This window comes from Podarcis erhardii (assembly GCF_964252035.2).
Source record: "Podarcis erhardii genome assembly, chromosome: 7".
NCBI lineage: Eukaryota > Metazoa > Chordata > Lepidosauria > Squamata > Lacertidae > Podarcis > Podarcis erhardii.
Window position 1 is genome coordinate 73536066 of NC_138511.1, and position 16149 is coordinate 73552214.

Sequence of the window (16149 nt, forward strand, 5' to 3'; positions counted from 1 at the left end):
GTAAAGGTAAAGGGACCCCTGACCATTAGGTCCAGTTGCTGACAACTCTGGGGTTGCGGCGCTTATTTCACTTCCGGGTCATGTCGCCAGCATGACTAAGCCACTTCTGGCGAACCAGAGCAGTGCACGGAAATGCCATTTATCTTCCCGCCAGAGCGGTACCTATTTATCTACTTGCACTTTGACGTGCTTTTGAACTGCTAGGTAGGCAGGAGCAGGGACTGAGCAACGGGAGCTCACCCCGTCGTGGGGATTCGAATCGCTGACCTGCTGATCGGCAAGCCCTAGGCTCTGTGGTTTAACCCACAGCACCACCCGCATCCCTCTTCTGAAACAGTATCAAACCTTTTTAAACAGTCCTGGAAGATAGCTTGCTTAGCTTGTTGAGAGCAGTTAGGAGACCCCTGTTTCCCCCATTGGTGAATGAATGAATGAATGAATGAATGAATGGGCAAGGACACACCCAGCTGGGCATTCAAGAAGTAGGGACCACTCCCAGTGCTGAAACTTATATTGTCCAGAGTTCTTGGTGTGTTTTTTTCTCGGGCATTCCAGAAGGGCATGAAGCAGGGCTGGTGAGGTGAATGTCCCGGGGGGAAATGTGTGGCTAAGGAGAGGCTGTGGCCTGGGCAAAGACCTGAGAGCCAGAAAAAGAGGCTTGGAGAAAAAGAAGCATTTGTTCCCCAGGCCTGAGGTTCTCCACCCCTGCCTTATGCTTTCCTAGAACCTTCTGCAATTTGTGATCTGCCTTCGGCACCTGGGGAAAGTTGGCAGCAGGGTGAGCCTCCCACAAAGGACTGCCCCCTCAATGGGCCATCGTTAGTCTCAGCATGCTCCCAACCTCACTGATCACTGGCCTGGTCGGCATGCATCCATGTAGGCACAGGAAGCGGAAAAGGCATGGGATAATGTTTGTGCACTGGGGTGAGGGGGAGAGAACAAGGGAGATGCAGACTTGAGTTCATTTCTTATTCTTTATTTGTGCGCTTTGTCTCTGAGCTGGCGTCACCCGCGCTGTATCACCTCCCGGATCCAGCCGACGTAGTTGCAGACCTTAGTATAGATACCAGGTTTCCCAGGCTGGCCGCACACCTCTGGACCCCAAGACACGATGCCCTGAAGTTCTTCGTTGCAGATGAGGGGTCCCCCAGAATCGCCCTGCACAGGGAGAAAATCCCACCCCCATGTGAAGTCTTAATAGAACATTTCATCTTTGGCTTATTTTCAAGTGACTTTTGCAAGCAATCTGTTCAGATCTCTGTTAAGAAGAAGCGAGTGCCTGGGAAAGAGCGAGAGAAAGAAAGAAAGAAAGAAAGAAAGAAAGAAAGAAAGAAAGAAAGAAAGAGAGAGTATCCTGTACACAGTCATCATGTGGCATCTCTGGAGATTAAAGGTAAAGGTACCCCTGCCCATACGGGCCAGTCTTGACAGACTCTAGGGTTGTGCGCTCATCTCACTCTAGAGGCCAGGAGCCAGCGCTGTCCGCAGACACTTCCGGGTCACGTGGCCAGCGTGACGAAGCTGCATCTGGCGAGCCAGCGCAGCACATGGAAACGCCATTTACCTTCCCGCTGGTAAGCGGTCCCTATTTATCTACTTTCACTCGGAGGTGCTTTCGAACTGCTAGCTGGGCAGGCGCTGGGACCGAACGACGGGAGCGCACCCCGCCACGGGGATTCGAACCGCCAACCTTTCGATCGGCAAGCCCTAGGCACTGAGGCTTTTACCCACAGCTCCACCCGCATCCCTCTCTGGAGATTACGTATCTCCAAATTTTGTCATGTGTACAAAAATGCATATACCAGAGCAAGGTGTACATTTAAATGCATGTCTTAGTGAAAATACCATACAAAATGCACCACATTAGGGAAATGTGCTTTGCAAAAATGCTTATATCAGGCAACACTGCATACAAACATCAGCACTAAAATGCTGATGACTGTTCTTGAAGATATTTATTTTCTAAGTCACGAGTTGATCTGAAAGTGTGGAGTACTGAACTTAAGAGTGGAAAAATTAGCAACTGAGTGAAACTGATACCACCAGATACACCCATCTCCACCTTGAGGTTTGTAAAAGTACAAAAAAAAAAAAAGACTTCAGGGGGAAAACCTTGAAAGAGACAGAAACCCTGAACAAATCCTAAAACAGTCCAGTGAAGACTGAGCATGCTCAGTGGCCATAGAATGTGCAGTATCTGTTGCCGGGGGTGGGGTGGGCAGTGGAGGAGTGGAGAGAGTAAAATGGAATGGAGTATCCTAGGAGTGGGCATGGCTGGCTGAAACCCTGAACTGGAGCAGTCCCAAACCACAGCATTTTGCTGCAGGTCCTGGCTATCGAAACTAAACATGAAGTGGCAGTTCCGGAGTGTTTAAACACAGAAAAAGTCTTGGTCTTAGCAGCTCACAGATGCTGTAACACAGCCACGGGCACACAAGCCTCTACTGTCCTCAGCCAGTTCCGGGCTTAAAACATCTTGTAAAATTAAGCAATTTCATGAAAGTCACTTTGGAACAGACGGAAAGCAGGTGGCGAAAAGTACGGCCCAAGAAACAAGGTGTCCGAACAAGGACTAGAGACAATAGACCATAGCAGGAAACAGGCAAAATGCGAACAAGGTGCACTCCAGCTACTGTTGGACTTTCGGCTCTTGCTGAGTTTGGCGTGGGGGGAGGGCAGTCTGGTGGTGACAATAGTTGTGGGGGGAATGACAGCACAGGTGGGGCAGGGAGTGGCACCTTTCCATTTCATATGGTGAATTGGGATGGGCTGCTCCAGGCACGGTGGCACAGGACTCTCGTTCTCCCAACACCTCCGAGCTGTTCATTGCCTCATTTCACTCTGCCTAACGGCAGCGCTGGCTTGGAATGTTTATACTGTATTTTGAAAGTGACATGGGGGAAATAGTTTTAAAGGAGCCATTATGCTGATCCTGATTGTACCTCCCCTCTGTCTCTCTCTCTCCCATCCCAGGGGTGCCATCTCTAGGGTGATTTTACAATTAAGAAAATTAATTGTGGGTGCTCAGCCCCCACACTGCAGGGCCCCCGACGCAACTTCCAGTGCCTCGCAAAGCCCCAGAAGTCACATCTGAGGCCTTGCGAGACCTCAGAGATGCTGTCCAAGGCCTTGTGAGACCTTGGAACTGGATTTCCATAGCCGCCGGAAGTAAGCTTCTGAGGCTGTGGGGCGTGTGACGTAATAACAGCATGTCCCAGCGTGACATCATGACACCCCGCTGGGCACCCATAACTTGGGGCCCAAATCGGCGCCTCTGTATCATACAATAATGCATTTTGCACACCATCTAGTTCAGGGGTCAGCAAACTTTTTCAGCCGTGGGCCGGTCCACTGTCCCTCAGACCTTGTGGGGGACCAGACTATATTTTGGAGGAAAAAATGAATGAATTCCTATGCCCCACAAATAACCCAGAGATGCATTTTAAATAAAAGGACACATTCTACTCATATAAAAACACGCTGATTCCCAGCCCGTCCGCAGGCTGGATTTAGAAGGCGATTGGGCCGGATCCGGCCCCCGGGTCTTAGTTTGGCTAACCATGATCTAGTTTGACCCTAAGTTGCCTTTGAATTAAAGGATTTTCCTCACCTGGCAAGTGTCAGCACCCCCTTCCCTCACGCCAGCGCACAACATGTTCTCGGTGATGGCATCAGGATACACCGCCTCACACTCACTCTGCGTGATGATGGGGAGATAAACACACTGCAATTCTTCAGGGATGGTTGCTGTAGAGACGACAGTTACCAAGGTTAGGGGTCGCCAACCATTTTGGATCAGTAGCACACTTGGAATTTTGCGAAAGGGTGGCGGGTGCCAGTCACAAAATGGCGCCCACAGGAGCATGACAGGACACAAAGTTAGAGAGTGCACAGTCATTGCTGCTCCCTCTCGGGCAAGGCGACCATGGGAAGTCCGCTATGTGCTGCTGGTCCCAAATGTGGAAATAATGTAATAATTCCCCCCCCCCCCGCCACACACACAAACTCAATGATGCTGTTGCTATCTAAAAAACACCTGGAAGCATTCCCTAGTACTTGGAAAAATATACCACATAGGCATTTCTCACATTTACACACACATACGTACCACAAATACAAAGCCACACATATATCTCCCCGCTCTCTCTGCCCAAGCACACCCTTCCCTCTCTCTCACAAACCACACATACACAGAGATATATTTCAGGGCTGGGTGGTGAAACACTATCCGAAAATCTGGACTTGCTGCTGCCAGTTAGTGTTGACACTACTAAGCTAGATGGGCAATTGGTCTGACAATAAGGCCGCTTCCAAGAGAAGGGCTGTAGCTCCAGGGTAGAGCATCTGCTTCACATGAAGAATGTCCCAGGTTCAATCTCCAGCTCCTGCCTGAAACCCTGGAGAGCTGCTGCCAGCCCGTGTAGGCACTATTAAGCTTTGTTGGCATTATTTGGCCTTTGCTTGCGTTCTTTGGAACATCGTTTGAATAAAGGGATCTCGATCGATTGCATGCTTTGCTTGATCCACACAACCCACATCTGTATGGTGGCAAAATCTTTCCGGCTGCTCCTATGGCCCCTCTCCCACCTCTGCCTTAAAAATGTTAAAATATTCGAAGGCCCTACGTCTTGAGCTGCTGGTCCTGCCCCACCCTGTCACAAGGCACCGCGTTCCTGGAGCAACACACTGACTGGCCACGTTGATGGGCTGGACACTGTCGGTGATGGCCGCTGGCGAGGAGAGCCTGATCAGCATGATGTCATTGTCCTTGCTGACGGAATCGTAGTTTGGGTGAGGCACGAGCCGGACCGCTCTCTTTTGCTGTACAGTGTCCTCCATGCGCAACATGTTGTGCACTCCCAGGCGCACGTAAGTGGTGCTGCAGGAGAGCAAGGCAAAAGGGGGTTACTTGGGAAATCTGCGAGAAAGAGAAATACAGTGGTGCCTCGGGTTACATATGGTTCAGGTTACGGACGCTTCAGGTTACAGACTCCGCTAACCCAGAAATAGTACCTCGGGTTAAGAACTTTGCTTCAGGATGAGAACAGAAATCGTGCAGCGGTAGCGCAGCAGCAGCGGGAGGCCCCATTAGCTAAATTGGTGCTTCAGGTTAAGAACAGTTTCAGGATAAGAACGGACCTCCGGAACGAATTAAGTACCGTATTTTTCGCTCTATAAGACTCACCTTTGTCCTCCTTAAAAGTAAGGGGAAATGTGTGTGCGTCTGATGGAGCGAATGCAGGCTGCGCAGCTATCACAGAAGCCAGAACAGCAAGAGGGATTGCTGCTTTCACTGCGCAGCGATCCCTCTTGCTGTTCTGGCTTCTGAGATTCAGAATATTTCTTTTTCTTGTTTTCCTCCTCCAAAAACTAGGTGCATCTTGTGGTCTGGTGCGTCTTATTAGAGCAAAAACCCAAGGTTCCACTGTAGTTAAAAGTCTAGAGTGGCATGGTGTCATGGACTGGCTGGGGAACCCCCAAGGGAACCCCCAGGGGAACAAGGGTCAGAGCCCAGGGATTGTTGGTGGGATGACGATGAATGGTCAGAGGGAAAGAGGGAGGAGACTGGGAGGAGAAGGTTTGGAAGCTGAAGAGGCAACAGGGTTCAGTGAGTGGGAAGAGGCTGTGGCAGAGAGCAGTCCAGAATGAGAGGCAGAAGCAGAGGCTGGAGAGGAGGGGTGCCAAGAGGCTGGTTGCTTAAGGAGCCAGGGAAATATCCCCTTCCTGAGGTGACCATCTCCCCTCCTCCTGGTCTCCCAGGAGGAGGAATGAAGAGGGCAGAGCAAAGAGAGACAAGATAAAGACACCTCAGGTTGCTGGGGAAGGACCCAAGGGAGGAGTCTTAGAGAGCAGTGGGAAGTTCTCACAACTGCCTCTTTGAAGCAAGACCTGGGAAGAGTTGCTGGAATCACTAGGCCTGTGCTATTTTAGTTTCTTTGAATAAAGCGTTAACTGACACAGGGTGTTTTATTGCTAGCCTGCTCCCGACTCCAGCTCCTGACAGCTGGGTGGGCAACTTGCCCTAATTTCATGTGGCCCTCAGTCTAATTTCATGCAGGTGACAGGAGGCTGGAGGAGAGGCTTCACACACGCCATACATTTAAATACAGTGGTACCTCGGGTAAGTACTTAATTCGTTCCGGAGGTCCGTTCTTAACCTGAAGCACCACTTTAGCTGTTGGGGCCTCCCGCTGCCGCCAAGCCACCAGAGCACAATTTCTGTTCTCATCTTGAAGCAAAATTCTTAACCTGAGGTACTATTTCTGGGTTAGTGGAGTCTGTAACCTGAAGCGTCTGTAACCTGAAGCGTATGTAACCTGAGGTACCACTGTACATTCTTTTAACCCTAAGGATCCTGGGGATTATAATTTATCAAGCACAGAGCTACAATTCCCAGCAGCCTCAACCAATTACAGTTCCCAGGATTTTTGTGTGCGGGGAGGGAGAAATTATGTGCTTTAAATGTATGGTGTGTGCACTGCCCAAGAGTGAGAAGAGGTGGCAGAGAGAGGGGGTACTCCACCCACTTCTGGCTCTAGTCCCACCACCATCAACCACCAGCCTCTAACATAATATCTTCTAGAGAATGTAGCCCTTTGCAGTAAACAAAAGAAGCTTTTCATCCTAGTATAAAAGATGCCACCACTACTATCCATTTTCTCTTACAAGGACTGCCACAGCTAGAGCTGTTCATGGTGCAGTCTTGTGACCTGTTAACCACTTAGGCTGATGTTTCATTGTCTTCTGCAACATGGTCTTGCCTCAATCACTGTGGATTAGTGGCAAGTTCATTCTGCTTTAGTTTGTTCCGTAATGCTTCCCCAATGCAACCACACTATCGCCGTCTGGAGGGGATATTGTGTAACAAAAGCAGGACAAATATGAATCCAGAACATCTGCGGCATAAAAAGTTGTGGGGCTTCAGCAGGAAGTTACAGGATATTCACTGACTGGAAGTGGAACTAGTGTGACTGTCCCAAACCTTTTGCAGGTACCAACAGTACTGAGAGCTGGAGGGGCCCTTAGGCAGAAGAAGGGATTTTGCTAGAGGCAGTCTGTGTCAGGGGCTGGACTGAGGAGGAATGGTGAGGACCACCCTCCTCCTCCTGAACCTTCCCGAGAACAGGAGGAAAGTATAGATTTAGAACAGTGGTTTGCAGAAGGGCATAGTTCAGAGGCTGCAGAGGGGAGGAGATGGGAAATATTGGGAGAGCAGCAAGAAGAAGAAGCACTAGGGAAGAGACAGCTAACAGACTCAGTGTTCCTTGAAAGCATTCCTGACCCCCTCTCCCAGAACAAGGCATGCCTTGAGATTAACAGAACAGAAAACTCAGAGGCAGAAAGCACAGATCAGCTGGCGCAGGGGTGACATATAATAGGAGACATGGAAGGGGTGGGACTTCACTCAGAGCAACGCCATTATCCTAGGTCGACTGCATTCCTTCGTCTCTCTCTCTGGGTGCATAGTGAATAAGTTACTTGGTAAGAAATGTTTTTTGTTTATCTACTTCTTGGCTGCCACCGTGGGAGTGATCAGATTCCCTGAAGCAGTCTGCTAGGTCAAAGAGGCAAAGGCGTACCCTGGGAGTCTGCAGTGTGCAGCGGTCAACACCCACTCCATGGTCACCAGAGCCCCGCTGCAATAGAACCGGTTCATGTCATAGATGGCTGCATGCCAAGGTTGGAAACCTTTCATGCATGCGGTTCCTCCAACGATTCGTGACTCTTCCTGAGCAGCGGCTGCAAATCGGGGTGGGGGTGGGGGTTGAGAGACAAGAACAGGGACAGTAAGAAAGGCTCTGCTGCATCACCAGAGGCAAGGGTCCATCGAGCCCAGCATCCTGTTTCCCAGACAGTGGCCAATCAGATGCCTCTGGGATGCCCACCAGAAGAAGATGAAGACCATAGCTCTTTTCCATTGCTGCATCCCCAGCAACTGGTACCTAGAGATGCCTCTGAACTTGGAGCCTGCACACAGCTACCATGGCTAGTTGCATGCATAGATCATGGGATGGGAATCCATGGCCCTCCAGGTATTGTTGGCCTCCGACGTCTATCAGAAGAACTGCCAACCTGGGCAGTTTTATTCTGTGAACCACCTGAGATCTTATGATGAAGGGCGGTATATAAACCTTATTAATGATAATAATAATAATAATAATAATAATAATAATAATAATAATAACAACAACAACAACAACCACCTGATGTCACAATGACTTGTGATGCAAGGTGCTTAAAAGCCCCAAAGTTGGGATGTCAAAGCCCCTTGCAGCAAGGTGCTGCTAAAACAAACTTTCTCCCCATCCTTCTAATGGGGTTTCCATGCAAACCGCTTCCTGAATCAGGGAGGGATTTGCATGGAATGCTGCTGAACTGAGCAGGATTTCACCCCCTGCTCACTAGCTGATGAGCAGGCATTAAATCCTTCTCAGTTTGCCTGTGTGCCTCTGTTCCTTGCTGGCTGAGTGGATGGGCTGAGTGGACAGCTGATGGGTGGACTGGCATGGCTTGGGAAAAATGGTCTTATGGGCCAACTTAGACCCCCCCAGCAGGCCATGAATGGCCTGTGAGATAGAGGTTCCCCACCCTTGTTATATGGAAAGAGTTGGAAACCTCAGGTGTGTGTGTGTGTGTGTGTGTGTGTGTGTGTGTGTGTGAATGCAGCTCTACAGCCCTCTCTATTTGGGCCTCAGGACTCCCCACAGGCCACACCTGCTTCCCAGCTGCACCCCTTCTCCACAGCCCACACTTCTCACTGGTCCTGCTTTGCACCCTTCTGGAATGTTCTGTCCTGGCTAGAAAATATCCTTGAACTCTGCCAATGCTTCTTGTTTACCTGGAGGAAGGACAGAGAGTGATGTGTGAGTAAACTAACATTTGTTGCTCCACCCACTTTTCCTTCTGGCCCCACCCACCAACCACTGCAATATGGCCCCCGGAAGGTAGCCTACAAGGTAATGCAGCCCTGAGGCTGAGGAAAGCTGCACCACTGCTCAGTGAAACAAGGTCCTAGGCTCAAATAGGTAGGGCTGGGCGGCGCTCCTGCCTCAAATCCTGGAGAGCTGCTGCCAGTCAGTGCTGACATTACTGATCTGACTTGGCATATCCTATGTACATCTGAGCAACATGCTTCATGTGCACTGTCATTTACCTGAGGTTGAAATCTCCATTTAGAACAGTGACTGGCTTTGGAAACATGTTTGTACACTCTTACCTCCTGACACCAACAGCAGTGCCAGTGAAACCATCTCCATGGCTGTCATGTCACTGCATGAGACTGTGAAGGGCCTGTCTGTCAGTAGACCTGCTGAGGAGACATGCAGAGCAAATGGTCACAGACAGCCAAGGTAGTGTTTGTGGATAGTGGGTAATAGGTTACAGTCACGTCGTCCCACAAAACTGCAACCCTGCCTGGTTGTCCAGGCAGTAGTATTTATAAAATTTCAAACAAAGCATTTCAATTTTCACCAATCATATACATCATTACCTCATTTCATGTTTAATACACATGCTCCATAAGCAATGGCAATTTATGTTGATTAAGTTCTGATTCCCACCATGTTCTGTTACATTGTGTTAGTATGCATGTTGGGTAGCGATTTACACCATGTAGCAACTTACGTTCTAGCTTTGAGCTGTATCTTTGTGATTCACATATTAGCTGTATTTCTGCCCCAATAGGGGGGGCGGGGGGCGGTTGTGTGTGTGGCAACGTGCAAAATCATCAGTTTCATAAAGTAAAAGGCTACCATAACTTCTCTATTAGAAGCAAACTCAAGGATTTACAGAGGTACACATTATCACATTTATTGTGGCCCTTTGGGCCACCACCACAGGTACAGTAGGAATGGGGAGCCAGTGGCTCTCCAGATATTCTTGAACTCCTATTTCCACCAGCCCTTGCAGCCATTGGTAAGGGATGATGGGAGTTGTAGTCCAGCAATATAGTCACCATCCCTAGGATGTAGAGATACCTGAATTCACATTTCTGCCTAGGTGTGAAATTCATTGCGATACCTCAAGCCTCAAAGGGAGAAGGACACCAATTGTTGGCAGAGCACACAATTTTCAGAGCTTAGAAAGCCTGTTTTAACTAGTTCAAGTCCAACATGTCGAAAAAGGAACTGATTCCAGATTCCCACCATCCCTTTACAAAGCAAACTAATTTGGTTCATGTTAAGTTCATAGTTCAAGGTCATCCAAATGATCCTTGACAATCCACCCCCCCACCCCAATTCAGGATGTTACAAGTCAGCTCTCCACATTTCCATATCAGTTTGTGAATTTTGTATGAACAAATCCTCACAAGAATTCAGCAGAATTTTAATGCAGACTTCTAATATACACCCAGGTGGTGCTGTGGTGCTGATCGGAAGGTCAGCGGTTCAACTCCCCACGATGGGGTGAGCGCCCATTGTTCGGTCCCAGCTCCTGCCAACCTAGCAGTTCGAAAGCATGTCAAAGTGCAAGTAGATAAATAGGTACCGCTCCGGCGGGAAGGTAAACGGCCTTTCCGTGCTCTGCTCTGGTTCGCCAGAAGCGGCTTAGTCATGCTGGCCATTTAGTCATGCTGGCCACATGACCCGGAAAAACTGTCTGCGGACAAACATGGGCTCCCTCGGCCAGTAAAGCAATTTCCCCTAATAGACACATTTTTGCAAAGCAATTGACCCCGATATTGCATTTTAATGTTATTTTTAAACTAGAAAGTGTGAACACTTTTTTGTGAACACTTTACCCCAGTATTTGCATTCTCTTACTTTACTAGAGAAGTGTGTTTCAAACTTTGGAAAAGTGTGAGTTTTGAAGTGCAAATCTGTTAAGTTCACTTTTAAATGCAAACTGAATTGAATTTCCATCCAATTCCTAGGTACAATAGGAGGTGTTTTTGTCTCACCTTCCTTTCACATTAAGGGAAGCAGTCATGGCTGCTGTCTGGAGTAAGTCACCCTGGAGTAAGTAAGAGGGCTTACATCTCTTTAAAAGGCAGGAAAGTGGGCAGTGTTTTACCAGGGATAGATACCAAGAAAGAGGATTTCTTTCTGGTAAATAAGAGACAGTTGTGGCATATTGTCCATCATCACCCAGCTGTCATTCAGAGGCATGTTCTGGTCTATATGGGATTTCAAAAAAATAATAATAATTCTATAATGCCCTTCATTGAGAACACTAAAATAGATTTACTTGCATATATTTCCCAGTTGGCTGGGGTACTCTATGAAACACAGGAAAATAGCCATCCTTTCAAAAGTGAAATCTCACATCACTTTTTTAAAACACACACACACACGTGCGCGCACGTGCACACACACACACACACACACACACACACAGTTCTTCTTGTGATAGGAAGAAATGGAAACTCAAGAAGAAGGGTATTAGTTGAACATCAGCTTGAAAGTAAAACATGCTTCTTTACCATAGAAACATTTTATGAAAAATTACTATCTGGCATTTGTAGGCAGGTTACTTATCAATAGGTATAACCAGAACTAAATGGCACAAAACAAAATGCATTCTGACATTTTATGGGCCATTCCGATGAGCACGAGAATAGAAAAACAGATGTATATTTGTAAGGAGCTCTCCAGTAGCCCCTTCTATCAAAAGGTCACTTGCAACAACAACAAAAATCTGATTGAAATCTTCGACAGCCCCCTTGCCCACAATTTTTCATGATGAACTGGGAAGCTTTGCTTCCAAACAAGGGCATCCTAGTCACCTTCTCTGGTGAGAAGGATGACATCCATCTCTGAGAAAGATAAAGAGTGGTCCCACCTACCTGTCTGTGATACAACTGGAGGGTTTGGAGGAACACTGTGGCCTGATGCCTGCCGACAACACCTGGCTGGTTCTACTTTAATGAGCAGGGTGCTAAAGAGTATTCATCACCATGTGTGACTAGTTTTGTATCCAGCAGATTCCTTGATGCCTTAGTCCACACAAGTCCCACTTCGGAGCTCTTCCCAACTGCTGTATACTTTCCCGTCCCAACAGGGCCAATGCTTCTCTTCACGACTTGTGCCTGCATCCGCCACATGCCTTTACAGGGCCTCAGACGCCTCATCTGCCATTGTTAATTTCTAGGCACTCCTCCTAATGAAGAGGTGTCAGCCTTTAATTATTATTACAAGGATTTCCCCCCTCTTTGTTGGATAAGGCTGCAAATTGAGCAATGGTCGCTGGGAAGGGCCTTAGAAAGAGAGAGATTAGTGTCAGCCTCCCCACTATTGTTCCATGACAGGTCTTTGCCGCTTTAGTTTTTAACTGGGTTGAAAAGCGTAAATGCACAGACCTGGTGATAATTTTCTGTCAAGCCCAAGGAACTGCGCAAGTTAAAAACACAGATCACGGGAATGGAACCTGCTTTGCGGAAAGTTGCTCACTTGGAAAGTTGTGGTTGGTTTCATTAATTCATTGTTCAGTCAGGCTGCTTTTAGCTCACCTTTCAGTCCAAAGGAACCCAATTTGGAATGCAGAGCCCAGCATTGCACAGAGCACCAGATCAGGGTGGGGAATTAAAGGGAAGGGAGCTCAGGGCACATTTCAGGGCTGGGACTTGTCAACTGTCCAAAGATGCCAGGTGTTGGTGCCAGCCCTGGCTAGCAGCCTATCTGACCTCACAACACTGCGGTCATGTTAAATCAAAGGAGCCCCAATTTTGCCACAATGGGCTTTAGGTGAATATGCCATGAGAAGCTGCCTGTCTCAGAGAAAGGGATGTAAAAAAGCACCGTTTTCTGTCCCACCCTGTCTGTCTCCGTCACATGCGTCACCGTTTCTGTTCTGCTGCAGTTTGTCTTCTGCCAGAAATTATGTTCTTTGTCTCGCTGTCAGCATAACTTGCTTAACTTACTCAATTTATGGAATTAAATATGTAAACAGTGAATATTATGCAATTTGTGGAACTGATTATATAAATTATGTAAGTTAAGTTACAGTTACATTATTCCAACCCATTCATTTCAGTGCAAAGGAAACATGGTGGTGGCCAGGGTGGGGGTGGGTGGGACATAAACAATTACAGATTGTTTGCAGACTGAAAATGATAACAGCTGTGATTTCTGATCATATTCAGTTGAATTAGTTCTGCTCTCAACATGGGACGTATAAGCAAACACTGGCAATTTCTGCACCTATTTCTGCTTCAAACTTGGCATATGTGCCCCCCCCCCCGTAGGGAACTGATCCAGCGGATAGTAGAGAGACATGACCAAAAGCACTCACTTAAAAAGCGAAATGTGCCCACCGGCCTGAATGTGGGGTAAGAGGCCTCATATAACCAACATCCTTAAAACTAATTAATGATGAAGGGGTTAAGAACATAGAGTTAGCTGTCCTGCCAGGCTTAGCTAGGTCACACACTCCACCTTGGGAAGGGTTATCCAGCCTTTGTTCTTTTCACTTTTCGCTTTTTGAACCATACCAAGAAGGAGGTCAAAGCTGGATGCTCCAGGAAATTCTATTTGAATATATGAACCAAGCTTAGACCATGTGGCTTTAGTCAGCCATCTCTGTGGTTTTATACAAATAATTTAGAAATATTTACTACTTTGGAACCTAAGTATTTTGGAACCTAAGTATTTATTACCTACATTTTCTTTCTGCTGTACAAAAAAGCCCATGACTCTGACCTTTGAAGAGTTTGTAAGTAAATCATTTCTAACTTACCAAACATGTGGTCTCTTTGTACAGTATGGGGGTGGCCTGCTGCTATATAAGCCTGCATCTGAGTTACTGCAGAGATTCTAACAACGCTGGAGGCAGCAAAGGTAAAAAAATGGGCTGTACCACAGAAGACACAAAAAGTGTCTGCTTCAAAATGGTTCCAATAATTTGAGTTTTGTAAAATAGTAGCATGTCTTTATAAATAGTGGCATGCCCAACTTGTTTCAGTTTTTTAAAAAAGTTATTTAGGGACACAGCAACACAGTTTTCCTATTAAGATTATGTCTTTTTTAAAAAATAGTTGCACATTCCGGGTGTGTGTGTGTGTTTGACCTTATGGGGATGGGTGCCCACAGGAATTTTCCCAGTGGTGCACAGAGGATTAAGTAAGTTAGGAAGCATACATACTAGCATCAGTGAATAGGTCTACAATTTATCTGATGGGTGGTGAGCTGGTGACAAGGCCTGGGTAGACTAAAGATTTTCCTGAAAACACCCAACATGACAGGACAACAACACTGGCCCATATTTCAGGGTTATGCTACCCTTCCTGAACCTGGTGCTCTCTAGATGTTTGGGGCTGCAACAAGGACATACTGGCTGGGGGTGATGGGAGCTATCCAAAACATCTGGAGGGGGCAACCAAGTTGGGGAAGGCTGGTGTAGACAACAGATGTCTAGATGGACCAATTTCTGACTTGGTACATGGCAAATCCCTACATTCCTATGGGTGAGGGCAGGCTGTCTATGGTCAAATGTATACACTCTTCTGCAGCTTTGTGTAGCCACCCGCTCCTTGCCCCATCTGGAAGCTTGCTGTGCCATTTTAGACCTAGGTTCAGGGCAATTCCCTTGCGCTGCCTTCTCCCTTAATTGCTCCCTTCCCTATGGCAGCAAAACTTTGGTTTCACAACCAGCCCAGACAGACTTCTTGCCAGACACAAAGCATGAGCTAAGTGCAGTGGTGGTTGCGAGGTAATTGCAGCCCACGCCGCCCAAACAAGTCTGGATAGACCTCAGGCTCTAGAAAGGTCACACCGCCGAGGAAAGCAGCAGAAGGTATCTTTAGGGCTGGCACACGGAACCACTGTCCCATCTACAAAATGGACAGGCCAGCCCTGCACATTCCTAGGGTATGAGTCTGACTTGATGGATCTCCCATGCACTGCTTTCTTATTTTCACATATGTTGTTCTAGGCATGGCTTAGAGGGCACAAAGGTGGGGCTGCCCTTGAAGACTGTCTGGAAACTTGAACATAGGCCAATAAGAGTTTGTTACACCTGTCTTACAATGCTCTATTGACTACCACTTCCCCCTGGATCCAATTCAAAATGGTGGCTTTGGCCTAGAAAAGTTTGAATGATTTGGGCTCATATAAACACCTCTCTTCTGCCAGTGAAACATTCTCCTATATGAAGAGCATCTCCCCAGCTCCAACATGTGCATTAAGATCTGCTAACAGAATCCCTTTTTTTTTTCTTTTTGCAGATCCAAGATTAGCATCTACTAGAGCTTCAGTCATAAATGTTCTCCATGAGTTCATTAGAAGGTGCCTTCTGGATCTGCTCCCAACGTCGGTGTGGCAGATGCCTTCATCCTCTGCGTATATGGTGGAAGGTATGAATGGTAATTCTACGTATGTGCATGCTACAGTACTACCTATGTACTATGTACCCCTTTGGATGTCCCACAAAGGTCTTCAGGCCTGTACCTAGCACTTGCTGGTAGATAGAATAGTGCAGCTCTGTAGAGTTCTTTAAGCATGAATCACAGCTTCCTAGAAACAGCATCTATACTAGAAAGGCCACCTGGCCGGGAGTTGTGTCCCTTAGAGCTAGGGCTACCTAGGCTCACATGTGAGTCATAAAACAGTGACTCAGCACTTTTAAGCGCTGAGTAGCGTAGGATGGGAATATCTAGGTTGTCCCATTACTTTGTAGTTCACTGTTGGCCATGACTACTCACCTGAACTTGCCATACATAAACTTAGAGAAGGTCACGGGGAGGTGACCCCCAGCATGGGAGCTAAAGTATTGTCAGCACTCCCAGATAACATATAAGGACCAAGGCCACAAAGGGTGAGTTGGACTCATGGTGCAGGCCGTGATGTTGACACCAGTGCTGCACATTCCACCTGTAAGGTGTTCAACCTGTTGCCTGCCCAAGAAGGGAAAGAGATTCTTGGGCAACAGATGGGGCTGTAAGATCTTTTCTGATTCCTGTAATTGCTGCACTGCAGGAGTTTGGACTAGATGACCCTCGGTGGGTATCTTCCAAACCTACAGTTCTCTGGTTCTGTGATTCCTCTTGTGTTGTTCCTTATTTTCCTCTCCCTGCTCATAAAATCCATTAAAGTACAATGTTGGTGGTCTTCTTTGTCCATGTGAACTCCAAAAAACTTCTGCCTTAGGCATCAAGAACCTTTTTGCAGACCAACCCCTACCTTTCAGAGATCCCTCTCATGAGATGCACGATTG

The 16149-nt window shown here is 47.4% G+C and overlaps 1 protein-coding gene across 1 annotated transcript; it reads right to left on the reverse strand.

The window, feature by feature from the left end:
• Positions 1–960: 960 nt before the first annotated feature.
• LOC309346019 (kallikrein-14-like) lies at positions 961–9674 on the reverse strand. The gene is made up of 5 exons (XM_081869646.1): positions 9218–9674; positions 7581–7740; positions 4626–4879; positions 3611–3747; positions 961–1158 (listed from the first exon to the last, which is right to left on the reverse strand). The coding sequence occupies exons 1-5, from the start codon at positions 9264–9266 to the stop codon at positions 1006–1008; spliced, it is 753 nt and encodes a 250-aa protein (XP_081725772.1). The 5' UTR covers positions 9267–9674; the 3' UTR covers positions 961–1005.
• Positions 9675–16149: the final 6475 nt, after the last annotated feature.

Coding starts and splice junctions, on each gene's coding strand:
- LOC309346019 (XM_081869646.1), bottom strand. CDS start 9,266: ATGACAGCCATGGAGATGGTTTCACTGGCACTGCTGTTGGTGTCAGGA. Junction 7,741..9,217: donor ACTGCTGTTGGTGTCAGGAG/GTAAGAGTGTAC, acceptor CCCGATTTGCAG/CCGCTGCTCAGGAAGAGTCA. Junction 3,748..4,625: donor CAGGACCAGCAGCTCAAGAC/GTAGGGCCTTCG, acceptor TCGTCTCTACAG/CAACCATCCCTGAAGAATTG.